The sequence below is a fragment of the Cygnus olor genome, chromosome 29 (genome assembly GCF_009769625.2).
Source record: "Cygnus olor isolate bCygOlo1 chromosome 29, bCygOlo1.pri.v2, whole genome shotgun sequence".
Classification (NCBI taxonomy): Eukaryota; Metazoa; Chordata; class Aves; order Anseriformes; family Anatidae; genus Cygnus; species Cygnus olor.
This window is the reverse complement of record NC_049197.1, coordinates 522627-547777: the sequence shown is the minus strand read 5'-3', so window position 1 is coordinate 547777 and position 25151 is coordinate 522627. Positions and strand designations below refer to the sequence as shown.

At 71.0% G+C, this 25151-nt stretch overlaps 1 protein-coding gene across 1 annotated transcript; it reads right to left on the bottom strand.

The window, feature by feature from the left end:
* Positions 1-987: 987 nt before the first annotated feature.
* On the bottom strand, positions 988-23201 carry KMT2D (lysine methyltransferase 2D). The gene is made up of 46 exons (XM_040539329.1): positions 22484-23201; positions 22180-22314; positions 21266-22092; positions 20941-21054; positions 20418-20528; positions 20233-20337; positions 19853-20034; positions 19607-19771; positions 19198-19307; positions 19047-19091; positions 18741-18956; positions 18515-18658; positions 18309-18425; positions 17999-18123; positions 17646-17835; positions 17316-17390; positions 16939-17043; positions 16632-16814; positions 16241-16325; positions 15873-16117; positions 15643-15716; positions 15507-15557; positions 13639-15351; positions 13206-13379; positions 12974-13122; positions 10712-12768; positions 10425-10548; positions 10246-10333; positions 9990-10056; positions 9638-9870; positions 6593-9541; positions 6361-6504; positions 6119-6283; positions 5870-6026; positions 5702-5783; positions 5409-5584; positions 4823-4971; positions 4585-4720; positions 4343-4482; positions 2815-3985; positions 2528-2664; positions 2242-2372; positions 1848-2133; positions 1678-1751; positions 1437-1545; positions 988-1349 (listed from the first exon to the last, which is right to left on the bottom strand). Exons 1-46 carry the CDS (start codon positions 23199-23201, stop codon positions 1257-1259), a joined length of 14826 nt encoding a protein of 4941 aa, XP_040395263.1. The 3' UTR covers positions 988-1256.
* Positions 23202-25151: the final 1950 nt, after the last annotated feature.

The window sequence follows — 25151 nt, the reverse complement described above, 5'->3', positions numbered from 1 at the left end:
AATCTCAGCCCAGCAGAGCACAAAGAGCCCCCCCTCCCCCCCCATCTAGTATATACAATATAAGGTATAAATAGATAAATAACCTTCCCCCCCCCCCCCCCGTGCCAACAGCGGAGCCCCAGTGGTGGGCGCGGAGGGCGGGGGGGGGGCAATCCCCTTTGCCCCCCCTCACCCCCAGCTTTGGGGGGAGAGGGGCCAGTGCCCCCCATCCCCTGTCCCCCCCCCCCCCACCTTGCACCTTGGCACATCGCAATGCTGGGGGGGGGGACACACATGAGGGCAGGGGTGCCCCGCATCCCCCCCCCCACCTCCCCCAGGGGACCCCCCCCCCCGCCAGGGGCGTTCTGCAGCCACAGAGGGGATGGGGAGAAGGGGGGGGGGGGGGAAGAGGAGAAAGGGGGGGGGGGGTCACGTCCCAAGGGGGGGCAACCGGAGGCGCTGGGGCACGGCCGCCCCCCGTGGGAGGCTGGGGGGGGGGGGGGGTAGGGGTGTTGGGGGGCTCACATTTAAAAACAACGAAAAATCTAACACTTGAAATGAGGTAGGTTTGGGTGCAGAAGCTCCTTGTGTCTGGCGGGGGCCCTCGCCGCGCGCGCGCCTTTTCCTCCCGCGTCGCTCCGCTCGCTCCGGGGCTCGTCCGAGACGCACAAAAAGAAGAAGAGAGCAAAAAAAAAAAAAAAAAAAAAAAAAAAGGAAAAAAAAAACCAAAAACAAAACAAAAAAAGGAACCGAGGCGAGCTCTGGCCGCCGCCGGCGCACGACGGGGCAGAGCCCGGATTGTCGAGCTCAAGGAGTCTGTGTTACCTTGGTAATTAGCGAGCAAATATTATTAAGGTTTGTTTCTAAAAATCCAGGCCGGCGGCTCCCAACTCGCTCCGGCTCCGCTGGGACCGCTCCTGCTCCCCCCCCCCCCCAACCTCCGTGGCTCCCCCCGCCACGAGGGAGGCGGGCGGGGGAGTGAGGGGGGGTTGGTTTTGGGGGGGGGGGGGGGGGGGAAGGGGAGGCTCGCCGGGCCCCCCCCCCCCTTCCTCGAAGGACGAAGCAAAGAAAACCCTGAGTTGCCAGTCCGTCCGTCCGTCCGTCCGTCCATCCCCGCTCGGGCCGGGCCGGCGGCCTCCGTGCCCCGGTGGCCGCCACCAACCGCCCTGGCACCTCCGTGGCCCCGGGGCCCCGTCCCCGGCGGAGGGCCCTTGGGGGACGCCGGCGCGTCCCCGAGAGGGCTCCGAGCCACCCCCGGCCCCCCTTTTCTCTCGCAGCTAGTTCATCCACTTTCGGCAGTTCCAGGCTCCGCAGTGGCAGGGGATCTTGTGCTGATCGTCCTCGAAGTCGAACTGGTAGTCGTAGGTGAGCTGGGGGGAGCAGGGAGTCACGCACGGCACGGCCCCGCGCCCCAAAACCCCCCCCCAACCCCGGCCGCCCCGTGCCCCCCGCCTGACCTCCTCCCCCTTGGGGATGCGCCGGCTGGAGATGATGATGATCTTGTCCTCCTTGTCGAAGGTCACGACTTCGGCCACGCAGTTGGGGGCGCACGAGTGGTTGATGTACCTGCGGGGCGGGGGGGGGGTGGGGGGATGCGGGGGCACGGCGGCATCAGCACCGAGCTGGGGGGGGAGGGGGAGAGGCACCGGGGGTCCTCTGGGGAGGGGTTGGGGGTGGGGGGCACGGCCCCACGCTCACCTGGCCGGGCCCCCCGTCAGCGTGGCGTCAATGACGTGCTCGTTGTTGATGCGGAACATGTAGATGCCGCGGTTCTAGGGGGGAGGGGGGATAGAGGGTGGGTGACTGCCGCCCCAAGCCCCCCACAACCCTTCCCACAGCCCCCCAAAACCCCCCCCCAGGGCCCCCACCTGCTCCTCGTAGATCTTCTCGCGCCGGTTGGCCACCTCGTTGCGGATGATGGTGCCGATGTACTCGATGACCATGGTGTGCTTCTCGATGTCCTTGGCGGCGTAGAGCCCCAGGCCCTGGATGCGGGACCGCGCCAGGTAGACGTTGTTCTTCCACTCCGTCTTCAGGCGCCGGTACTGGGAGGACTTGGAGTGCACGAACTGCTTGCTGTAGGGCGTGTTGGTCTCGCCCGTGAACGTGCTCTGGTAGGCCTTGGACATGCTTGTGCTGTTCAGGGTGTGGGGCCTGCCAAAGGAGCGGGGGGGGCACACACCAGGAGGGTGTCAGAGCCGAGGGGGTGCCCCGGGGGATCCCGGCTCTCCCAGGGGCCCCAGCCCTCGGCGCCCCGCTCACCGCTTGTAGTGGGTGAGGATCTTGGGCTCGGCGCGGGCGCAGCCGGTGGGGTTGATCATCAGCGGCAGCTCCATGAGCGGATGGCGCCCGTAGCGGAACAGGTAGTTCTGGCAGCTCTCCACGCCGGGCAGCTGCCGAAGGAGGGAGCCGAGGGGCCGGGGGTTGAGCGGCAGCACCACGGCCACCCCCAGCCCCACCGGCACGCACAGCCGCCGGTCCTTTCTTGAGGGGGCTGCAGAGGGGAAACCCCCCCACCCCCCACCCCCGGCCCAGCCCCGGGACCTACCGACTCGGCGATGCGCAGCACCGCGTGCACCGTGAGGCCGAAGAGCTCCTCGCCCTTCAGGTACTCGGGGAAGAGCCGCAGCATGTCGGCCTCCTTCCTCATCATCGCCACCGGCTCGATGATCCGGTTCCAGACGGCTGCCAAGGGAAAAAGAGCGGGGGCTGAGCCACGGACCCGCAGCCCGAGGACGCTTTTCACCCCGTTCCCCCCTTCCCAAAGCAGCCGGAGGCTCAACCGCAGCTCTGGGGAGGAGGAAGGCAGCACCAGCATCTCCCCACCGTGCTCACCCTGCGGCGAAGAGTCGGAGAAGACCAGATCCTCCAGGCCCTGCTCGATGACCTGCACGACGAACTCGGGGCGGCCGTTGTTCTCGCAGATGGTGCAGCGGTAGCAGCAGCGGCGGTTGTTGGTCCGCAGGCTCCAGTAGATGCGCGTGGCCTCGTAGCCCACGGGGTAGAGGGCCGTGACGCTGTGGAAGTCGGCCATCTGGTGCGGCAGGAGCTGCCCGATGGCGTGGAAGACCAGCCCGCCCACGCGGAACATGTGGAGCCGCTCGCCCCGCTGGATGATGCTGGCGATCTGCTTCACCTCGTCCCGCTCGATGTAGACGCGCCGGAAGACGGTGAAGGTGCTCAGCTCCTGCTCGCAGGGGCCCTTCAGCTTGTGCAGCGGGCACAGCATCGTCTTGTCCTTGAAGAACATGCACTTGGCGCGGATGGCGCAGGCGAAGTGGTAGACGCTGGGGCAGCGGATGCGGTTGCAGCTGTTGGTGGCGCCGGTTTTCTGGCACAGGGAGCACTTGGTGAGCAGCCCGCGGTGCAGGGCCACCTCCACGTTGATCAGGGCCCCCCCCTGCGTCTCGTAGACCTCCGTGGACCACAGGGCGCAGTTCAGGTGGACCCAGAGGTCGAGGTCGAGGTTGAGCAGGCGGGCCGGCCCGTCCGTCGCCCCGTCGCCCTCCTCGTGGCAGAAGCAGCACTTGCGCAGGTCCCGCGGCACCTTCTCGGGGCGCAGCGTGGTGCCCAGCTTGTCGATGAACTCCGCGATCTCCTTGTCGCCGTCCCGCTTGGCCCCCCCTTTCTGGATGGTGACCAGGAAGCGCAGCCGTTTCCACCGCACCCCCTTCCACTTCTTCAGCCGGGGCCGGGCTTCGTCCCCGTCCTCCGGCGGCCGCGAGCGCGGCTTGAAGCGGGGCGGCGAGTGGGGGGCCGCGGCCCCCTCTTCCCCGGGGGCTGGCGAGGGGGCGGGGGGCAGTGGCGAGGGGGGTGCCGGGGCCGCCTCGTGGGCAGCCTCGGGGTCGGGGACCCTGGCGGCCTCGGCGGGGCTGGATGGGGAGGGGACGGAGGGGGACAAGGGGGGCGAGGGCTCCTGGGGCATGACGGAGAGCTGCCGCACGTCCAGGTTGGAGACGTTGTTGACGTAGCCGTGGTGCAGGGTCTTCTCGGGCACGGGGCTCTCCTGAGGCACGGGGGACGCTGTCAGATCCCCCCCATCTCACCCATGCATCGCAGTGGGGGGGTCCCTGCAGCACCCCATTGCGTTCCCAGACCTGCAAGGACCTCCCCAAAACCCTTTCCATGGGGTCCCGGGCTGACACGGTCCCACAAGGGCCTCAGCACCTCTCCACGGGCAGACCTCAGTCCTCCAGGCGCCCCCACACACCTCGGTCCCAAAGGGCTCCCCCTCCAGTGCCCCCACGTAGCCTCGCAGGCACCCCAAAACCCTTTTCCCATGGCCACAGCCCCACGGAGACCCCCCTACTCCTCTCCCATGGCCGCAGAGCCCCCCCCCCAAGGGACCCCAGGCCCCACTGACCTGTCTGAGCAGCGTCAGGAGATCCAGCTCGCCCTTGAGGCTGTACCCGGGCAGCACCGCATCGAACTGCTTCAGCCACTCCGAGCTGCTCTCCGGCACCTTCCCGGCCAGCGCCGCCTTCTCCTTGCCCCCCAGCATCCCTGTGACAGACAGCCTGTCACGGGGCATCCAGCACGGGGACACGGGGCGCCCGGCCTGGGGACAAGGGACCCGTGGTGACGAGGGACAAGGCGGACGCTCACCGGCCACGTCCACCTCCACCTTCTTAGCCTCGACCACGGCCGCTCGCATGGGGCCGTCCGGGAACAGCACCTCGTAGGAGCTGGGGATCTTCACGCTCAGCAGCTCGGCCATGGCCAGCATCACCCCGTTGAGGTTCTGGATGGAAGAGGGACGTGATGGGTCCGCGGCCCTGGCTGTCACCGCACGGGGACACCGACGGTGCCCCCGGTGTCTTGCCGGCCTCATCCCCTCGCTCACCTTGGCGGCTGCCGCAGACACGGTCAGCATGACGGAGACCTCGCTGCTCTTGCCCTTCTCCCACGGGGCGCCCAGGCCGGCTGCCCCCACCTTCCCCGGAGGTGCCCCGAAAGGCTCCGCAGCCTCGTAGGGCTTCGTGTCAGGGAACACTGGTGTGGGGAGAAGGGGGGGGGGTCAGAGCCGCGCGGGCCCCACCCGACCGCCCAGGGGACAGAGAGCAGGGTACGGCGACAGGGACAGAGAGCACCCAGCACCCATGGGTGCAGGGAGCAGCTGGGAGAGCACCCCATGGACCCCACCCCAGGGACCCTTCTCCTGCCCCACCTTGCCCCCTACCCATCCCCACCTCCCCTCCTACAGGTCCCTACGCCCCACAGACACCCTCCCACCCGATCTGCGCCCCCCCCTGCAGACCCCCCTGCCCCTCCCTTACCCCGACTTGATCCAAATGAACACCCCCCCGCACCCGGTCCACGTACCCCAGAGCCCCCTTCCTCACTGATCTACGTGCCCGCCCGCCCCCCTCCTGCCTTGTATATTCCAGGCCTGTGCCCCCCCCCCCCCCCCGGGCCCCCTCCGAGCCCACCTGGGATGCTGGCGCGGGGGATGATGGGGATGATGGGGGACAGCACGCGTTCCTCCAGCTCCGGCTTGGCCTCGCTGAGCAGGGGGAAGCGGAGCAGCTCCTCGCCCAGCACGCTCTCAGGGGACGAGGCCGGGACGATGCTGTCGGGGGAGTCGCTCTCGTCGTCGCTCTCCATCCTGCGGGGACGAAGGCGTCACAGCCGTGCTGGTGCTGGCCAAGCGGCCGGCGTCACCCCCCCCCACCCTGGGGTGTGCGTGTGGGGGGGGGGGGGGTCCACGAGGCCGGCGGCTCACCTAACGTCCTCGGTTTGGTTGTGCGGGGGGGTGGGCAGAGCCGCCAGCAGGTCCAGGCTCTTCACCTCCACAGCCGACGTGTCTGCACGGGGAAGGGACAAGTGTCACCGGGGTTGGGGGTCCCCCAAGGTGGCGGGGGGGAAGCCACCCAGCACCGTCCAGGCTCACCTTTCTGGCCATGGGGCTCGCGGGCCGGGTCGGCGTCCTTGGGCTGCTCGCCCAGCTCCTCGGGGGCCGTGACGCCGTTCACCATCTTCTGCTGCACGGAGGGGGGCGGCGTGGGGGGCAGCGAGGAGGGCGGCGTGGGTGGGTTGCTGAGGTTGTTCTGGGGAGGGGGACAGCGGGGTGTGAGCACGCTGCGGCGCCCCAGGGCCCCCATATCGGGGCAGGGGACACGGCTGCAGCCTCCCCCCTCACCTTGGTGAGCAGCTGGGAGTAGTAGTCGGGCACGCTGTCCAGCACGGCGCTGCCGAAGGCGCCCCGCAGCTGGCTCTTGCCGTTGATGGGGCTGCTGCCGAAGGGCGCGAAGAGGCTGAAGTTGGCCGTGATGGTCGGCTCCGTCAGCGGCAGCAGCGAGAGCTCCTGGGGGCAGAGCGGTGAGCGTGGGGGAAGAGGACGGGGACGGCCCCACGCCGCTTCCCTGGCCCCCCTCTCCGTACCTGTTTGAGCTGCTTCATCAGCGCCTCGCCGGGCCGCAGCCCCTCGTCCTTGCGCAGCTTCTTGCGGGAGGCCGGGACCCGCTCGTTCCCCTTCTGCACCCGCTTGGGTTTGGTGGCTGCTGGCTTGCGGGCGATGGAGGGGTCCTGGGGAGGAAAAGAGGAACGGGAGCCGTGCTGAGCGCAACCCCGGGGGCTCTCTGTGCCCGGCCCCATCCCGCAGCACCCTGCTCACCTCCCGGCCCAACAGCACCGACTGCGGCCGCGGCTCCATCCCGGTGCCCCGGCCCTCGGCGTGCCCGTTGAGCTCGCCCGGGCACTGCGCCGAGAGCTGCACGTTCTTGGCCCTCAGCAGCTTCTGCAGCAGGAGGTGACCGGCCTCGGAGCGGCCACCCGGCACCAGCGGGCTGCTGGCTTGGGCAGCCCCGGGTTCCCCGTTGGCCTCCAGCCTGGCTGCCTCATCCCCCTCCAGCTCGCCTTGCGCCGCTGCCGCCTCCTCCTTCGGCTCCTGCTTCACCGACACCTGGGGGGGCTCGCCCGCCGGCACAGCCCCGTTGACGTGGGTCTCACCAGGGTCAGCCGGGTCGGCACCGGGTGCCTCGGGGTCCCAGGGGCCACGCGCCGCATCGGGGGCTAGCCCCTGCTCCGCCGGGCTGGGGACCGAGGCCGGGACCCCCGGTGACATCTTCTTTGGCTCTTGGGGACTCTGCTCGGGGCTGGCCAGGTGCTGGGGGATGCAGCCCGTGCCCAGGGGCGAGGGGGCCGGCGGTGTGGGGAGCCGGACGAGGCCAGGCTGGGGGCCACGGGCAGCCAGGGCTGCCTGCACCAGCTCCGCCAGAGGCTGCTGAGGGGCGCTGGTGGGGGGCTGCCCCCGTGCCTGCCCGCCCGCACCCTGCTCCTCTGCCGGGGCACCCGGCCGGGCCTGGAAGAGGGGTCCCAGCGGGCGGGGAGGTGGCTGGCGAGCCTGGGGGCTGTGCTCCGGGGCCTGCCCGGGGAAGGGGCCGGGCTGCCGGAGCGCCTGGCTCTGCTGCAGCAGGCTCTGCTGGTGCCGCTGCACCAGGAGGGCCTGGAGCTGCTGCTGCTGCTGGGGCGTGAGGTGCCGCAGCTGCGGGTTTTTGGCCAGGACGCCCTGGAGCTGAGCCCGGATCTGGCCCATCACCGGCCCCGGCACCTGCCCCAGGAGGCCTGGGGACAGCGCGGTGGTGGCGGTGGCCCCCGGCTGCGGCGCTGGCCCTGCTTTGGGCTGCCCAGGACTCTGGAGCCGGGGGGGCTGCGGCTGGCCCTGCAATGAGCCTGCTGGCACCTTGCCCGTCCCGCAGCCCGTCTGCGGCTCCGCAGCCCCAGCGGTGTCCCCGTGCAGCTGGGGCAGCTCGGGGCGCGGGGCCCCGGGGCTCTGCGGTGGGGCTAACAAGGGGCCCGGTGCAGTAGCTGCCCGCAGCCCCGGTTGGGCAGGCAGGGAGCCCAGGACGCCCGGCTGCGGGGAGCCCAAGAGGAGCTGCTGACCCTGCCCCAGCTCAGCCTGGTGCTTGGGGGCTTGGGGCTCCGGCCCCCCCAGCCCTGGGGGGTTGAGGGCTCCCTGCTGCTGCTCCTGAGGGCCCCCTCCGTGCAGCTGCCCCCCGCTCTCGCTGCCCTCAGCGGGCAGGGCGCTGCCATCTGCTCCTCCGGGCTGGTCCTTGGCAGCCAGGACCACCGGGGCCGGCTGCATTCCCTGACTCAGGTGCAGCACGGAGGGAGCCTGGCCCATCGCCCCATGCTGCTGAAAGTGCTGGATGGGGGGCTGCCCCTGGCCCAACCCCAGGAGGCCCGGCTGGGCGGCTGCCGAGTTCTGCTGCTGCGGGGCCAGCAGCGCCCGCGCCTGCCCAAGCTGCTGGGAGAGCACGAGGCGGTGCCCCAGCATCCCCGGAGGCTGCGGCGCCAGCTGGGGCGACCCCAGCACCCGCTGCTGGTGCTGGGCAAGAAGGACCTGGCGCTGGGGCGCGGGGTGGCCCAGCACCGCCTGGTGCTGCAGCCCCGGCGCGTGGCCCAGCAAGCCCGGCTGCTGCTGCTGCTGCTGGGGCGAGAGCTGCTGCACCAGCAGGCTCTGCTGGCTGCCCATCACCGCCGGCTGCTTCGGCACCATGGGCTGCCCCACGGCCCCCGGCTGCGGGGCTGCTGCCGCCTGCTGCTGCCCTACCATGGCTGCGGGCATCGAGCCTTGTCCCATGACGCCCGGCTGCTGCATCGAGGTCTGGGCCATGACGCCCGGCTGCTGCATCGAGGCTTGTCCCATGACACCGGGCTGCTGCATCGAAGTCTGGGCCATGACGCCGGGCTGCTGCATTGAACCTTGTCCCAAGACACCCGGCTGCTGCATGGAGGCTTGTCCCATGACACTCGGCTGCTGCATCGAAGTTTGTCCCATGACGCCCGGCTGCTGCATCGAAGTTTGTCCCATGACGCCCGGCTGCTGCATCGGTGTCTGTGCCATGACGCCGGGCTGCTGCATTGAAGTCTGGGCCATGATGCCCTGTGGCTGCATTGAAGTCTGTCCCATGACACCTGCTTGCTGCATCGACACCTGCCCCATGACGCCCGGCTGCTGCATCGACGCCTGTCCCATCACACCCGCTTGCTGCATCGACGCCTGCGCCATGACGCCTGCTTGTTGCATCGACGCCTGCCCCATCACACCCGACTGCTGCATGGACGCCTGTCCCATGACGCCCTGTTGCTGCTGCTGCAGGGACACCTGCCCCAGCATATTCTGCTGCTGCTGCAGTTTCTGGGCCAGCTGCATCCTCTGAAGCTGCCTCTCCTGCATCAGACGGCTGTCGGCGGCCAGCCCGCGGAGCGCAGGGTTCCCGGGGAAGAAAGCGTTGGAGGTGCCGGGCACCGGGGCGTTCCCCACCGCCTGCTGGCCCATGAAGGACAGGCCCTGCTGCACGGCCATGGACACGCCGCCCTGGGGCAGGCGCAGCCCCCCGGGCTGCCCCGGCTGCTGGCCAAGGCCTTGGGCACCCACCACGGCCCCCGGCGGCTGCTGGACGCCGTGCGCCGAGAGGAGCTGCCCGGGGAGCTTGGACATCAGGCGGGGGCTCTGCGAAGGGCTCAGGGCCATGACGGCCGAGGCTTGGTGCTGGTGCTGCTGCTGCTTGTTGCGGTACTCGGCCATGAGGTTGGTGTGCTCCTTCTGCTGCTTCCGCACCTGCGGGGTGGGGGGGGGGACGGGACAGGGGGGCGTTAGCACCGGGGCACCCCGCAAAAAGACGGGGAGCCCACCCGCCCGCCCGCGGAGCCCCACCTGGTCCAGCTGCTTCTGGATCTTGCTCTGCTGCTCCGTAACCAGCTTCAGCTTCTCGGCGTCGGCCTCGGGGAACTCCCGGCCGGCCTTCTTGGCGGTGCGCTGCTTGGCGCAGAGCGCCTTGCGCGACTTGCGGTGCGCCCCGATCTGCTCCTCCAGCACCTTCAGCTGCATCTGCAGGAGCTGCTGCGTGTGGAAGAGCCACTCCTCGTACTGCCGCTGGTCGGCCTCGTCTGCGGGAGCGGGGAGAGGGCTCGGCTCAGCAGGGTCCCCAGCTCCGGAGCCCAGCTCAGCCCAGCCCGTGCGGGCAGGATGAGGCCTTGCCCCCTCTCCATGCCGTTTCGGTACTCACTGATGACGCCTTGTGCGAAGGTGGGGGGGTTGGGGCGAGCCTGCGTTGGGTCGGTGCCGCTCCGTTCCTGGCACAGAGGGGAGCGTCGGTGACGTGTGCCGCGCTGTGCCCCCTCCTCGGTGTCCCTGTCTCCTCCCCACAGCTCCCCAGGGGACCATGAAGCTGCTGGCTGGTGCAGCTCCTGCCCAGCAGGGACCCTACCCCTCACAGCCAGGCAGCCCTGGGGGGGACCCGTCCCCCTGCGCCCCCTGCTCACCTGCCCGCTCCCCGCCAGCATGTGGTTCTGCATCTCCGACACGGCCGGGCCTCCCGAGAGCCGCTGAGCCAGCAGGGAAACCTGTTGCCTTTGGGGAGGCGCAGGGAGAAGGGATGAGCCGAGGCCGATGCGCCCTCGCCCACCCCATGCCCCGCTGCCTGCCGTGCCCCTTCCCTTACCTGTTCATGCCCGGGGCCACCCCGATGCTGCCCTGGGCCATCACCTTCTTGATGCCCTTCAGCGCCACCATTTTCGCCTTGGCAATGGGGTCCATGATGTCCTCGGCAGCAAACTTATCCAGGTCTGCAAGAATTGGGAAGGAATTCACCCTTTGCCGCACCACGTCCCCAACCCACGAGAGCCCCCATGCCCCAAAAAGACAACCCAACCGCCCCGGCTGCCTCCGGGACGGCCCCACGCAGCTGCCGGGGCCGGATTCAGGCTGCGGTGAAGGCGATGCCCCTACCTGTGTCTGGGAAGAAGCTGTTGGCCAACTGCTGCTGCATGACGAGCTGGGGGGGCTTCAGGCCCAGGGCGGGCGGCTGCACCCCGGCCATCGGCTTCTGCACGAGCACTTGCTGCTGGCTCTGCTGCGGCTGCGCCAGGGCCACCTGCACGCCGTGGGGGGCTGCCAGGACGTGGGGCTGCCCCGGGGCCATGCCCATGTGGGGGGCCAGCGCCGGGCCTTGCTGGGGAGTGCCGAGCCGGGGGGGCTGTGGCGGCATAAGCTGCGGCCTGGCCACCAGCCCCAGCTGGAGGGGTGCCTGCGGGGTGCCCAGGCGGGGCGGCTGCGCCTCCAGGGGCTGCCCGGCCGCCGCCGCATGCAGCATGGGGTGCCCTGGGGCCGGGAGGTGTGGGGTGCCCCGGGGCAGGTGGGCTGACATCTGCTGCTTCTTCTGCAGCTCCTTCTTCTCGTGCTCCAGCAGGTCCTCGATGAGCAGCGGCAGCTCGCTGGCCACCAGCGAGCTCTCCATTTTGTCCAGGTCATCGGCTGGCGAGTGCCGGGCGCTGCCCAAGCCCAGCGCCCTGCTGTCGAGCTCAAACTTCTCCAGCAAAGGGTTGCTCTGGCTGCCCAGCTGGGCAGGGGCCAGCCCGCGGCCAGGGCCAGCATAAGGGTCCTTCTCCAGCACAGAGCCGCTGTTTGGGAAATGAGTCAAGCCGAGGCGAGCAGGGCCGGCGCCGGGGCTCAGGAGGGTCTGGCCGGGCTTGAGGGTCAGCCCCAAAGAGGCAGAGATCTTATCCGTGCCCTGCAGGGCCTCCGACTTGACGGGAACTGGGAGCCGCTCGGGGCCACCGGCGGTGAACTGGCAGGGCGATGTCTTCAGGCAGCCTTCCTCCAGCTTGGGCTTGACGTCGGTGGGCAGCGCCTTCGCCTCCAAACCCTGCGCCTTGAAGGCTGGCTCGGGTGCCAGCGCGGTTCCAGGCGGGCAGGGAGCTGGCCCCAAGCCCACCCCCGGCACCAGCCCTTCCTTGGGCACCTCCTGGTTCTCCGCCGACGGGGCCGCGTCTTTGCCGTCGCCAGGATCGGGGAGCTTCAAGCTGGGTCCCGCCGGCTCCGTCTTGAGCTGGGCCTCGCGCTCGGCCTTCTCGTTGGCCGACTCAACCAGGCGCAGGTGCTCGTTGAAGATGTCCTTCTTGTCGCCCGTGTCCAGCTCGGGGTCGGTGTAGGCCAGCAGGTCGAACTCGTCGCCGTTCAGCAGGTCGTCCAGGTGGGGGTCTGCCGTCTCCAGGCTGTCCAGGTTGCCCAAGTCATCGTCCCCTTTGGCCACGTCCGGATCCAGGCTCAGATTTGCCAAATCGTCGTCGTCTTCCAGGTCCTTGTGGGAGCCGAAGTCGTCGTCCAAGTCGGGCTCCACCGGCACCTCGCAGGGCAGCCGTCCGCCCTCCAGGCTCAGCTGGCTCTTGCCCGGGGCCGGAGCTGCTGCGGGGCCTTCCTTGGGGCCCTCGGGGCGCAGGGCAGAGCTGGAGGAGAGCGGGCGCGGGGGGACGTGCTGCAGCTCCAGGCTGGGGGCGGGCAGCGGCACGGGGGGCACCGCTTTGGCGTGCAGCTGGTGGTGGCTGTTGCTCATCTCGGCGCCTTGCGGCGAGGCGGGCGGCAGGGGCACCGGCATCTTCTGGGGCTGCAGCGCCGGGGCGGGGAGCGCCTGCATGGGCATGGCGGGGGCGCAGAGGGGCTGCGGGGCGCCCTCCTCCCCGGGCAGGAAAAAGCGAGGCCGGGGAGCCTGGGGAGCGAAGGGGGAGCCCACGACCCCCCCAGGCCCCTTCTGCACGTTGTGCCGCAGCTCGATGAAGGGTGCGCCCAGGGTGCCGGGCGAAGCGGGCACCGGCTCGGCAGGAGTTGGCAGGCGGGCGCCCAGGCTGCCCACGGGGGTGCCGGTGGCTGGGGGGGCGAAGCGGGAGGTGACGGGGAGCCGCAGGGCCGCGGCTGCCTGCTGCTGCTGCTGCTGCCAGAGGTGCTGCTGCGGGGACGGCGCCGGGAAGACCCCGCGAGGGTAAAAGGCCTGGGGGGGCCCCACTGCCGCCCTGCAAGACACCGCGGTGTCAGGGGCAGCTCAGCACTGCCCCGACCCACCATACACAGGGCACCCCGCAGCGTGCCGATCCCCTCCAGCCGCATCCTGCGGACGCGCAGCTACCCCATCCCTCCGGAACAAGTCCCGTGAGCAGGAACCGGGGGGGCACATAGCCCTTGTCCTGCTCGTTTCTGACCCGCGTGCGGGGCGCTCACCTCCCGTTGATGTCCAGGGCAGCCGGGGTGGCAGCCGGCGGGGGCCGGGAGAGCCGCTCGTCCTGCGCGAACGCCGCCTGCACCATGACCGAGCCGGGCAGCTTCCCGCTGCCAGCGGCGGTGGCCAGCGACCCCAAAAGACCCTTATCCTAAAAGAAAAGGGCACAAGCGTCACCCCGGCCGTCGGTTTATCCCGAACCCCGAGCCGAGCCGTGTCCCCGTGCCCCCCTACCTGTGCCGGCTGGTAGGCGGCCATGCCGCGGCTCAGCTCAAAGCTCTGGCTGCCGGCCTCGGGGGCCCAGCCCGCGGGCGAGGGGGCGGCAGCGGCCGCCGCGCTCTCCTTCTCCTGCCGCAGGCTGTTGCGCTGGATCTGCTGGCGGATGAGCAGCTCGCGGAGCCGCTGGCGCTGGGGGAAGCAGAGTGTTAGGAGCGAGCACAGGCATAGAGTAAGACCCCACCGGCACCGAGACGGGGACAAACCAACGCAGACCTTTGGCTGCTGCCCCCACCCCGGCGCCCGTGCTCCCTTTGCAGCTCTGGAGGGCTAACAAACGTGGAGCTGCGCTCTCTTCGATCCCATTACCAACCGCGACGCCCCACGTTCCTCCCTCGCAGCCCATCCCAAACCCAGCCGGATCCCACGCGACCCCCTGGCGAGCCCTCACCTGCCTCTGCTTCTCCAGCTCCGACTGGCTCATGGTGGCCATGGCCCCGTCCTGGCCGCCGGGCAGCTCGGCCAGGTCCCGATTTGGGGGCGCCGTGAGCCCCGCAGCCGCCTCCTCCCTCTTGTCAGCCCCCAGGGCGGCTCGGGGCAGGAAGGCGATGGTGGCGTCCGGCTGCTGGGGGGGCGCTGGGGGCTGCTGGGGCAGCACCGAGGGCGGCCGGAGGGGCGAGAGGCTGTAGGTGGTGTCGGCAGCCCCGGCGCCCGGCCCCAGGGGGCTGCCGGCCTGGTGGAAACCGGGGGACGAGGCGTAGGCTGAGCTCTGGGGCTTGCCGGGGACAAAATGGCTGTTGATCCCGTGGGGCTGGTGGGACGGGGAACCCTTGAGCGGCTCCGAGACGGCCGGGGGGAAGGTGAAGCGCATGGGGGGCTGCCCGCCAGGGAAGACGCTGGCGCCGGGGGAACGGGCGAAGGGGGGCTGCTGCTGCTGCCCACCCGGCACCTTGGTGTGGGGCTCACCCGCTGGGGTGGTCCCAAAGCCCCCGCCGGCCGCCGGGCTGTGCGAGAGGGGCACCGACTTGAAGCCCGGCTCCGGCATTTGGGGCCGGGGCGGTTTGTGCAGGGGGGTGAAGGGGTCCCGGGACTGGGGCCGGGAGGGGGGCTGGGAGTAAGGGTCCGGGGACTGGAAGCGGGGGGTGACGGGCGACTGGCAGAAGGCTTCGTTGGAGAGCGGCCGGGGTGTGAGGGGGGACTGGGAGCTGGACTGGGACTGGGGGCTGGCGGGGACGCGGGAGAAGGGCTCCGAGGGCAGGGAGCGCGGCGGGAGGGCGCAGCAGGCCTCGGGAGGGGGCTGCGGCCGGGGCGTCAGCGGGGGCTGCGCGTAGGGGTCGGGGTAGGGCGACTGGCGGTAGAGGTCGGGGTGGCTGGGGGGCGAAGGGGCCAAGGGATGGGGGTCGGGGGGTCGGTGCCCCAGCCCCGGGCTCTGCGGCTCTACCTGAGAAACCCGCGGGGTCATGGGGGCTTTGAAGACGTCGGCCGCCTTCAGCTCCGCGGCGGAGAGGTGGGGGCCGCCCGGGGAGTCCCCGTAGCCCATGGTGGGCGCGTAGCCGGGCGAGCAGACCCCCAGGCTCCCCCCTCCCTCCTCCTTCTTTACCTCCAGGCCCTTCTTCTGCTCCCCGAAAGGCAGGGGCGAGAGCAGGGCCTCGGGAGGGCGGGCGCTGGGGCTCCCCGGCACCGAGAGGTTGTCCAAGGAGGGGCACCGGGGCTTTAGGAAGGGGTCGGGGGTGCCGGGCTGGTGCCGGGGGGTACCGGGGGGCGTGGGGTGGAAGTCTGGGGGCTGGGAGCCGGGGAGAGTGCGGGGAGCGGCGAGGGGCTGAGCGGGGAAGGGCTGGAAGGCAGCGCCCGCCGTGGGGCTCTGGCCCAGGGGCGAGGGGAAGCGGGGCTCCAGCGCGTAGGCAGGCGCCGCGCCGTAGGGGTCGTGCGAAGGCACTTGGGCGGGGGACTGGGGGGGGAGCTTGAGGAAGAGCTCGCTGGGCGATTCCGGCCCCCCGGCGGCCCCCGACGGGGGCTTCAGGAAGCCCTCGCCCGTGGCGGGGGGGCTGCCGATGTAGACGGGCTGTGTCCCCGGCGGCACCGGGATCCGCAGGTGCAGCGAGGGCCTCTCCGGCTTGCGCAGTCCCTCCCCTTTGGTCTGCTTGTTGATCTGGCTCTCGGCCTGCTGCAGAGAGAGCCCGGCCGTCAGGGCCGTGGGGACGCGGCACGCCGACCCTCCCTGCGGGCTGGGGAAGGGGCTAACGGGGCAGGAGGGGGGCGCCAGGTCCCCCCCCCAGGGCTAGGACGGGGCCGCCGGGCGCCTCTCGCCCCAGCACGTACCTTCTGCACCTTGTTGATGCGATGAGCCGCCCGGTTATCTTTGGCCTTTTGCTAACAAAAACACGAAGGCAGCTGACTCGCAGCCCCGGGGAGCCCCCCGTGCCCCCCACCCACCCCGTTGCCCCCCGGCACTCACCAAATAGGGGGCTTTGTCCGTGGCGGGGACCTTCCTCCAGAGCTTCATGATCTGCTTGCAGCGGCTCGACCAGTCTGGGAGTCCGGTAGCAGCAGAGGGCACGAGAGGAGGAGAAAGTCAGCGTTAGCCCCACGAGCCCACCCAGAACCCTGGGGGGGATCCCCCTTATCCAGGCAGCAACTCCGTCCGCCCTCCCCCCTGGCCCCCGAAGCCCCTCCCCAGAGCCCTACCTGGATAATCCTGCTTGAGGTTGGGGAAGTTCATGTTGGCGTAGAGCACGGGGGAGATGGTGGAGAGCTCGCCGAGCTCCTCGTCCTTCTCCCAGCGCTGCAGGCTGCGCTGGTTGTAGGACAGCCCGTCGCCCTCGCCCTCCGTCGTGGGCGTCGTGGGGGTCGAGGGGGTGGTGGTGGCCGAGCTGCTGGCCCAGGGGCTCTCGGGTTCGCAGTGATCCGGGCTGAAGAAGCCGCTCCGCTCCCTGCGGGGGGGGGACAGGGTGTCACGGGCAGGCAGGGCATGGGGAGAAGGGGGCCCCTGGGCATTCAAGTTCTGCTTGAGGAGTCAATCTCGGCCCCCCGCTCCCCCCCAGCCACCCACTCACCGGTTATCGAGGAACGGGGACTGGCAGACTCCCGAATATGACTCCAAGGAGACAGCACCAGAGAGCGAGCCCAGAGAAACGCTCCCTGCGAGAGAAGGAGACGGTCGCACGGCGGGCAGAGCACGGCCTCGAGCCCACTTGATCAGCCTTTAGCAGTACAAGACCCCCACCCCACGCGCCCCCCAAAAGCTTTCGCGTTCATTCCCAGAGCAACAAGGAAGACCCAGAAGCCCGAGCCCTTGCTGGGCCACAGCCACTGCTCCCGTTCAGGGCAGAAAGCGAGGAGGAAGACGCGGCACGGCAGCTTTCCCAAGGCAAAGGGAGGGAAGTGCCCCCCTCCTGCACCCACCGGGACTTCCCCGGGGCTCGGGGCTCTGCTGCTTCCACCCACCCTGCCCCGGCAGCTGGAGGTCTCCCGGCAGGAACGGCCGCTGCGCCCGGCTGGGGTCCTGCCCCGCGCCCCCGGCCTCCATCCCCGGCGCCACGCAGTTCAGGGGCTGCTCGGCGCGCTCGGCCGAGCCCAGCACGTCCTTGAAGAGCTGCTGCACGTCCTTGCTCTCCATCTTGGGCAGCTCTGCGGGAGGACAGGGGGGAGCTGAGCCCCACCGCCGGGAGCTGGGGAAGGAATGGGGGGGAGGGGGGGGCGTCCTGGCCCCCTGCCCCCCAGCGGTGACGGGGGGACCCTGGGGGACCCTCACCTTCCGTGGGGATCTTGTCGAGGTCGGAGCTCAGCGCGCCCTCCCCGGGGGTGGCCGGCTTCTCGGCGTCCCCGGGGTCTGGGGAGTTCTTGGGGTCGTCGGTCCCTGCAGGGAGCAGTGAGCGTGATGCCCTCGGTGGCCAGTCTGGGACCTCCCCCCAGGACCCCTCCAGGCCCCCGCAACCCCCCACAGCCCCCAGCCCCATTGCGCAGACAGCAGCCCCTACACCTCCAGGGCACGCAGAGCGCCACCCCACCCAGGGGCACTACTTTCCGCCCTGCCTAGAGCTCTAGGCTGCTCCTCAAAGGCCCCTGGATGCTCCTAACGAGCCCCGACCGGGGGCAAAGGGGTCCTGGGGGGGTCGTCCCAGGGCTCACCCAGGTCCTCGGCCTTTGTGTCGTCCTTGCCATCGTCATCGGGGGCTGTGGCGCTGCCGTCGGTGCTGTCGTCCCCTGCCAAGCACCAGGCTTCAGCAGGGCCGGGCTGCCTGGCTGGGAGGGGAGGCAACCCCCCAGTGTCCCCCGACCCCCTTGTAGCCCCCGACCCACACCTTGTTGTCCCCCGGTCCCTCCCCAGTGCCCCCCGACCCACAGCTCGCTGTCCCCCGACGCCCCCCCAGTGCCCACAGCGGGTCCCTGTACCCCAGTGATCCCCCCCTAATAATGCCCCCGCCACCAGGGCCGGGGCTCCCGCTGCTCCCTGCTCACCTCGGGGGTGCGTGGGGGGGTCCCTCCTGTCGGGGGGGGCTCCCTGCAGTGCCCCGGCCACGCTCGGGTCCCCCTTGTGCCGGGGGGCTCCCTGGCCTAGGGAGGGACGTGCGGCGCCGTCGCCCACGCCGCCCGCCGCCAGCAGCGCCTTCCTGCTCAGGTCCATCAGCGCCTTCCCGAAAAACGCCTCCTAGCCAAGGAGGAGGAGGAGGAGGAGGAGGAGAAGGAGGAGGAGAAGTCAGTGCTACCGTGTCCCCTCTGCCCGCTGCGATCCCCTCACCTCCACCCCACCCAGCACGGTGTGTCCCCCCCCCCCGTCCTTCGTCCCCATCCCCGTCCCCTCGCCATCCCACCTGCAGGTACGGGGGGAACATGTCCTCCAGCTTGCTCTTCTTCCTCCCCCGGCGCTTCTTCTTCTCGTCCCCCTCTGCCGAGCCCGGATCCAGGCCGCCCTCTGCAGGGAGGTCCCCAGGAGTCCCTACAAACGGCAGCCCCGTTAATTCCTCTCCGTGAAGGAGCTCGGGGCTGTCCCCGTGCTGCAATGAAGGGCTCGAGCACGGCTCCATCGCCGCACCCCTGGGCGCACCCCTCCTGTCCCTCTCCGTCCCCTGGGGACACCCAGGTGGCACGGGGACACGGGGAAGGGGCTCTGCGGGTCCCTACCGTCCTCCGGGTGCCCCTCGGCGCTCAGCCCCTCGCGCCCCGCTTCAGCCAGCACCGCCGGGACCTTCTTCAGGCGGGTGTGGGACTTGCGCTGTCGCACCATGAAGCCGCCGATGCCTGGGGGGGGCAGAGCAGGAGATGGGGGGGGGTCACGGCAGCTCCAGGGCAGCCCGGCCACGTGGGCAGCAGCCGTGGGTAGCACTCACCCGGCCGGTAGGGTTTGCGCTTCCTCTTCTTGCACTCGTCCGGGTCCTCCAGCCCCTTCCCCGAATCCGCGTCAGCCCCCACGTCCCGGTCAGGGCTGGCCAGCGCCTCCAGTTTGATCTCGCACTCCATGTGCTCGACCCCCACTGCCAAAAGGGGAGCAGCGTCAGCGGGACCCCCCCCCAGCAGCCCCCCCCTCCCCGGCTCACCCCCTCCCCAAAAACTCACCTTCGGCCTTGAGCAGCTCGTCGGCGTCCAGGTCGCCGTCCTTCTTGTCATCGGGGCCCAGGGGGTCTCCCCCCTCCAGCCCCCCCTCCCCGTTCAGGGCGCCCAGGCGTGCCTTGCGCTGCCGCCGCTTGTGCAGGGGCGACATGGAGAGGTTGCGCAGCACCGCCATGCCCGTCTCCGTCAGCCACACGCCCTCGAAGCGGAAATACTGGGGCTCTGCGGGGACAAAAACGGGCACTGGGTGCGTGACCGGCACCGGGAAGGTCCCCGGGAAGCCAGCAGCACCGAGCACAGCACCACACGTACCTGGCTCCTTGGCCTTCGCGGAGATCTCCGAGGGAGGCGCGGGCACTGCAGGGGAAAAGCAGGCACGGAGGTGAGGCCGTGCTGCCCCCGCAGCCCCCAAATCTCATGGAGGACCCCAAACCTCACGGGGTCCCCCTCCCCGGGTGCTCACCGGCTGGTTTGACCACGTAGGGCTGGCAGGCGCTGCAGTCGAAGCCTTCATCCGCCGCCTGCTCCACCTCCTCCTCCGTGAAGAGGCTGTCGCACGCCGCGTGCAGCCACCTGCGGAGAGCGGGGACCCATCACGTGCCCAGGTCACCCCACAAAACACCAGATCCACAAAACCCCAAGCTGCCCCCGTCGATATGTTCCTGAGCAGGGCTGCTACCCCACGCAGAACTTGAAAACACCCCAAGAACAGAAGTCTTTGGGGTGAGACCCCAGCAACGCTGCTGGACGCTCAGAGAGCCCGAACCTCCTGCACGGCACCGAAGCTCGGCAGAGGCGCACGGAACCCCACGGAACCGGCGTGCGGCGACCGAGGGGGCTGCATCCCCCCCCCCCCAAGCCCTGGGGCTCACCGATCGCAGTGCCGGCACTGGATGAGCAGGTCGTCCTCCACGTACTTCTCGCGGCAGAAGGGGCAGACGACGAGGCTGGCACAGGGCGCGCAGTGCGTGTAGTTGTTCTGCCACTCGCAGTGGAAGCCGGGGGAAGCCGCCCCGCACTGCACACAACACACGCACCTGGGGGGGGGGGGGCAGAGCAGAGGGCTCAGCGCTGGCCCCTCACCGCCCCCATAGGGCTCCCCAGGGCCCCCCACGCACCATTTGCACTTCCAGCCCCCCTTGGGCACGGTCTGCAGCGGCGGGTCCAGGCAGTACGTGTGGTAGCTGATGTCGCAGTCGTCGCAGAGCAGGAGCCGGGAGGGGTCGGAGGCTTTGCCGCACACCTCGCAGACGATGCACTCCACGCAGCGCCAGCCCTTCAGCAGCATCACCTTCGTGATCTGGGGGCGGCAGGGCGGCCACGTGAGCCTCGGCACAGCCACGGGGGTCCCGGGGGTGGCACGGCCACATGGGACGCCCCAACGCATGCGGCAACGCATCCACGGGGACGTGCCCAGCACCACCCCACGCCCCGAAGCTCCCAGCCTGAGCTCCGCAAGGGGCACAGCCTGGCATGGGGGGGACGCAGCCCTCCTCACCTTGCTGTTGACGCAGTAGGGGTGGTAGCACTGGGAACACTGGGAGCAGGCCAGGAGGTGCCCCTCAGCCCCGCGCCCGAAGCTGCCGCACACCACGCACATGTCCTGCGGGAGGGGGGCCGTGAGAGGAGCCCCGGGGGGGGGGACAGGCGCCCGTCCCACCCGTCCCGCAGCGCCCCGGTTACCTGCATGAGCACAAACTTGTCGGTGTTGGAGAAGAGGACGACCGTGTTCTGCATCGTGTCGTCGTCGTCCTCGTCTTCCTCCTTGCTGGGCGAGCTCTCCACGTCGGCGAGCTGCGGGTAGAGCGGGGGGCTCAGGGCAAGGGGCAAAGCTGGGGGCTCGGGGCCAGGGCACCCCCCCCCCCCCCACTTGCCACGCGGCTTGGGGAGCGCTGGCCACAGCCTGGTGCCAAACCAGGGCGCACGAGAACATCCGAGAGCAGCAGCCCCCTGCCTGCAAGCCAGCCCCGCACCAACCCTACACCGGTGGGGTGAAGCCCCCAGCCCCGCAGCGCAGCCCCAGGCAGACCCCCCAGGCCTCCCCCGGGACCCCTGCCCACCCGTCAGCCCAAGGGTTCCCGAGCCTTCCCAAGGGATCGGGGTGCTGGGGATGGGGACGGAGGGGACTCTCGGCTCTCAGCCCTGCCACCTAGCAGCTCGGGGACACCCCCGGGGCCCCCCGCCTCTGCCCCCAGCCCAGCCTTACTGCTAGGGTGTCAACGGACGAGGTGGTCGACTTCAGGCGTGCACGGCCCCGGCCCCGGCCCCCGTGGGACCCACCTCGGGGGCGCCTCCGCCCAGGGAAGCTGCTGCTGCGACCCTAGGGCCAAGGGGAGAGGGGGGGGTTACGGCAAGCTGGGGGCGACCCGGCCAGACCCCCCCCCCCCCCTGCACGCGTCCCGGCTGGGGCAGAGGCAGCAGAGGGGCACGGCCCCCGTCCCACCCCATCGCGCGCACGCGGCCCTCGCCTACTCGGGGTAGCCCGGGGAAGGGGGGCACGGCCCCAGCGGGGTGGGGTCCCCCCCCCGTACCTGCTTGACACGGGAGCGCCCCGGGGAGCTGCGCCGCCGGCTCTTGTCCCCGTCCCCTTTGGCGGCCGGCTCGAAGAGCAGCGAGTCGTCGGTCTCGGCGCCCAGCGGCAGCGACCCGGCGTCCTCCTTCTGCAGGCTGGCGTCGGCCGAGGCCAGCCCCAGCTCGAGGGACAGCGAGCCCCCGCCTTCGGGGTCCGGCGAGCCCAGCAGCGGCTCCGAGCCGGGGAAGCTGCTGCTCGTGTCCCCCTGGCTCAGGTTGGAGATCTCGTTGAGGATATCGGGCCGGGGGCGCAGGGCGGGGGGCTCGGGGCCCCCCTCGTCCCCGCGCTCCAGCAGCTTCTCCCCAGCCGGGCACACTTCCATGGGGGTCTCGGGGCCCAACTCCTCCGGCTCCAGGAGCAGGGGGGACCCCTTGGATTCGGGGTCCCCCCCCGCCCGGCCTTCCTCCAGCCCGTCCTCCTCGCTCAGCGGCGGGGAGCTCCCGCTGGTGCCCTCCCGCTCCAGTCTCGGCGCTTCTTCCTCCTCTTCCTCCTCTTCCTCAGGCAGGCCCGGGAAGGGCCCTAGTTCTGGGGCTGGGCTGATGTGGGGGCCATCTCCGGGGGGGCTGCTCGGTGACCCCCCCTCACCACCGCCCGTCTCCATCTCCTCGTCCTCAGGGGGCTCGGCAGGGGCCGGGGTGCAGGCGGGGGAGCCCAGGGGGGGCGGCGGGGAGCCAGGGGGCTCCGTGTCCATGGCAGTGCCGGGGCTGCTGGGGGGCTCGGGCACCTCATCCTCCTTGGCGTGGGGCGAGGGGTCTGGGGGGCGAGCGGGTGACACAGCACAGAGATCTGGGGGTACAGAGAAGGGGACAGTGACGTAGCCTGCAGCAGAGACACCCCCCCCCCCCCCAATGATCTCCGTGTCCCCAGACCCACCTGGGGGAGCAGGGGGCGGAGGTGCGGTCTCGGGGAGCAGCAAGGGCTCAGGCTCCAGCTCCATCTCCTCTTCGGAGGGCACCTCCGGGGCCAGGGCAGGCGCTTCCTCTGCCACTGCCACCTCGGGGAGGAGACCTGCGGGATGGGGCAGGGGTCAGGGAGGGGGGCCGCAGGGGTCCCCTCGCCCCCTGCACCCCCAGCGGGGCAGCAAAGCGCACGGACAGGCAACGGGCTGAGGGAGAGGCCCAGGTGTGAGACCCCCACGGGCACGGGAAACGGGACGGACGCAGGGGTCCCCATTCACCTGGCAGCTTGGGGTCTTCCTCGGGGGACAGCTCGCTGGGGAGCGGCTCAGCAGGGCGTAGGTCTTCGGGGGGGGGCAGCTCATCGAGGAGAGGCTTGTCGGGGAGCAGCTCATCGAGGGCTGGTTCGTTAGGGGGCAGCTCATCAACGGGCTGCTCGCTGCGGGGCGGCTCATCGGGGGGCAGCTCATCGAGGGGCAGCTCGTCGGGGGGCTGCTCGCTGGGGGGCAGCTCGTCCAGCGGTGGCTCCTCGGGGGGCTGCTCATCAGTGGGTGGCTTGTCGGGGGGCAGCTCGTCGGGGGGCTGCTCGCTGGGGGGCAGCTCAACGGGGGAAGGCTCGTCGCGGGGTGGCTCGTCGGGGGGCTGCTCGTCGGGGGGCGATTTGTCCAGGGGCAGCTCGTTAGGGGGCGAGTTGTCAAGCGGAGGTTTGTCGAGGGGCAGCTCCTCCAGAGGTGGCACGGCGAGGGGCATCTCGGTGGGGGGCATCTCATCGGGGGGCGCCTCGTCAGGGGGCGATCTCTCGAGGGGCAGTTCGTCAGGTGGGGGCTCGTCGGGGGGCAGCACGCAAGGAGGCGGCTCCTCTGGGGGGTGCACATCGAGGGGCAGCTCTTCGGGGGGGCGGCTTCTCGAGGGGCAGCTCTTTAGGGGGTGAATTCTCGAGGGGCAGCTCTTCAGCGGGCGCCTTCTCGAGGGGCAGCTCTTCGGGGGGCGGCGGCTCATCGGGGGGCACCTTCTCGAGGGGCAGCTCTTCGGGGGGCACCTTCTCGAGGGGCAGCTCTTCGGGGGGCAGCTCTTCAGGGGGCCTCTTCTCAAGAGGTGGCTCATCGGGGGGAGACTCGTCATGGCCTGGGGGTGCCACCTCAGCGTCCCCCCCCGGCTGCGGCTCCTCGTTGCTCCCCGCAGGCTCAGGCTCGGCTGGGGGCACGGGCACCTCCTCCAGCTCGCTGCGACCGGGGGCCACCAACCTGGATGGGGGGCACCCGGTGAGGGGAGCGGGGCTGCAGCCACCCCAGGGTCCTCCCATCCCAGCAGCTCCCCGTTTTTGCCAAGGGGGGCACCCAGCCACTCCCCCCCCCCTCCCCCCCGCCCCCCCCAGCGCATCCCAACTCACGCCTGGGCCGCGGGGTCCGGTGGGGGGGCTTGTCCCTGCGCCCCGCAGGCTCCCTCCGTGCCGCGCCGCTGCTGGCAGCCCTCACACACCGAGTAGCTCCGGTGCCACTGGCAGCCGGGGTCGAGCTCCGGCGGGCGCCGGCCGCAGTCCGAGCACACCCTGCAGTTCTGGGGGAGGGCAGAGGCGCGTCAAAGCTGGGGCAGGCACCCCCAAAGCCCCCCAAGGAAAGGGGGGGGGGGGGGAGGGGGCAGCAGGGGCGCACCTTGCACTTCCAGGAGTCGGCGGGGACGCCCTCGATGGCCGGCTCCATGCAGAAGGTGTGGTAGCCCTTGTCGCACGCCTCGCACACCAGCATCATGGAGTCCTCGCCGGGCTGCCTGCGGGGCACGGAGGTGGGGGGGGGGCGGGGGGAGAAAAAACCGTGAGCGCCGTCCTCCCGCGTGCCCCTGGCGGCTCACGGGGAGCCGGGCTCACCTGCAGGTTTGGCACACTTTGCACTCGGGGCACTGCCAGCCCGAGCGCGCGCGGGGCGTGAGCGCGATGTCCAGGCAGGCGCCGTGGTAGTGCTGCCCGCAGCTGGTGCAGAAGAGCAGGTCCCGCGCGTCGCCCAGCCCGTCGCACACCACGCAGCGGGCATCCTCTGCGTGCGGAGAGAGGGGCGTCAGGGCCCCCGCAGCCCCCCCCGCCAGCCAGCCCCGAGGCCCGGTTCTGCTTCCGTGCCCCCTCGGGAGCAGGACCCAGCACCCAGGCCGGCGACCCCGGGCCGCACGCACCCATCCGCGCCGCCTCGGCCACGTGCTCGGGACACAGGAGCCGAAAAGTCTTCATGGACTGGAAGGAGCCGCTGGCGGCGGCGCAGGGGAAGTGGTAGAGCCGGGGGCAGCCGGCCGCCCAGCACGGGATGGTGGCCCCCCTCCGCCGACAGTGTTCACATTTCTGGAAGGGGAGCAGCCCGGCGGGGTCAAGGCTGGGGATGAGGTGTGTGGGGGGGGGGAATGCTGCCCCCCCCACCCCCCCCAGGATCCCCCGCTCCCTCCCCGGGAGCCGCTCACCTGTGAGATCCCTGAGAAAACAGCTCTGCCCACGCCGGCCAGCCCCGCCGCGGCACGCTCCACGCCGGCGGACCAGGCTGCGCACCAGCGGTGAACCCAGCAGTGCCCTGCGGGGAAGGGGGCGTCAGGGACCGGGACCCCCCACGGGATTGGGACCCCCACGGGGCCACGGGACCCCCACGGGACCCCCACTCACCCGTCGGCTCGAAGAGCTGCGCCGCAGACACTCGCTCGGAGAACCCAACCTGCGCCAGGTCATCGCCCGCCGGCTCCAGCTCCCTGGGGGCTTCGCCGGGACCCTCGGGGGGCTCGAGCCCCCCCAGGCGCTCGGGCCAGTCGGGCTCCGGCTCGAAGCGCTGCAGCTCCCGCTGCCCGTGCAGGCTCCAGTCCCCACAGTTGCAGAGGGCGCAGCGGCGGGCTGGCGCGCTGCGAGGGGGCAGAGGGCGTGGGGGACGTGCAGAAGCCCCCCCCCACCCCCCCCACAAAGGCTCACCCCCACGCTGCCCC

Coding starts and splice junctions, on each gene's coding strand:
- KMT2D (XM_040539329.1), bottom strand. CDS start 23,201: ATGAGCCGCCGCCCCCCGAAGAGCTGCCCCTCGAGAAGGCGCCCGCTG. Junction 18,426..18,514: donor GCGCAAACCCTACCGGCCGG/GTGAGTGCTACC, acceptor TGCCCCCCCCAG/GCATCGGCGGCTTCATGGTG. Junction 12,769..12,973: donor GCCCTGGACATCAACGGGAG/GTGAGCGCCCCG, acceptor GGTGTCTTGCAG/GGCGGCAGTGGGGCCCCCCC.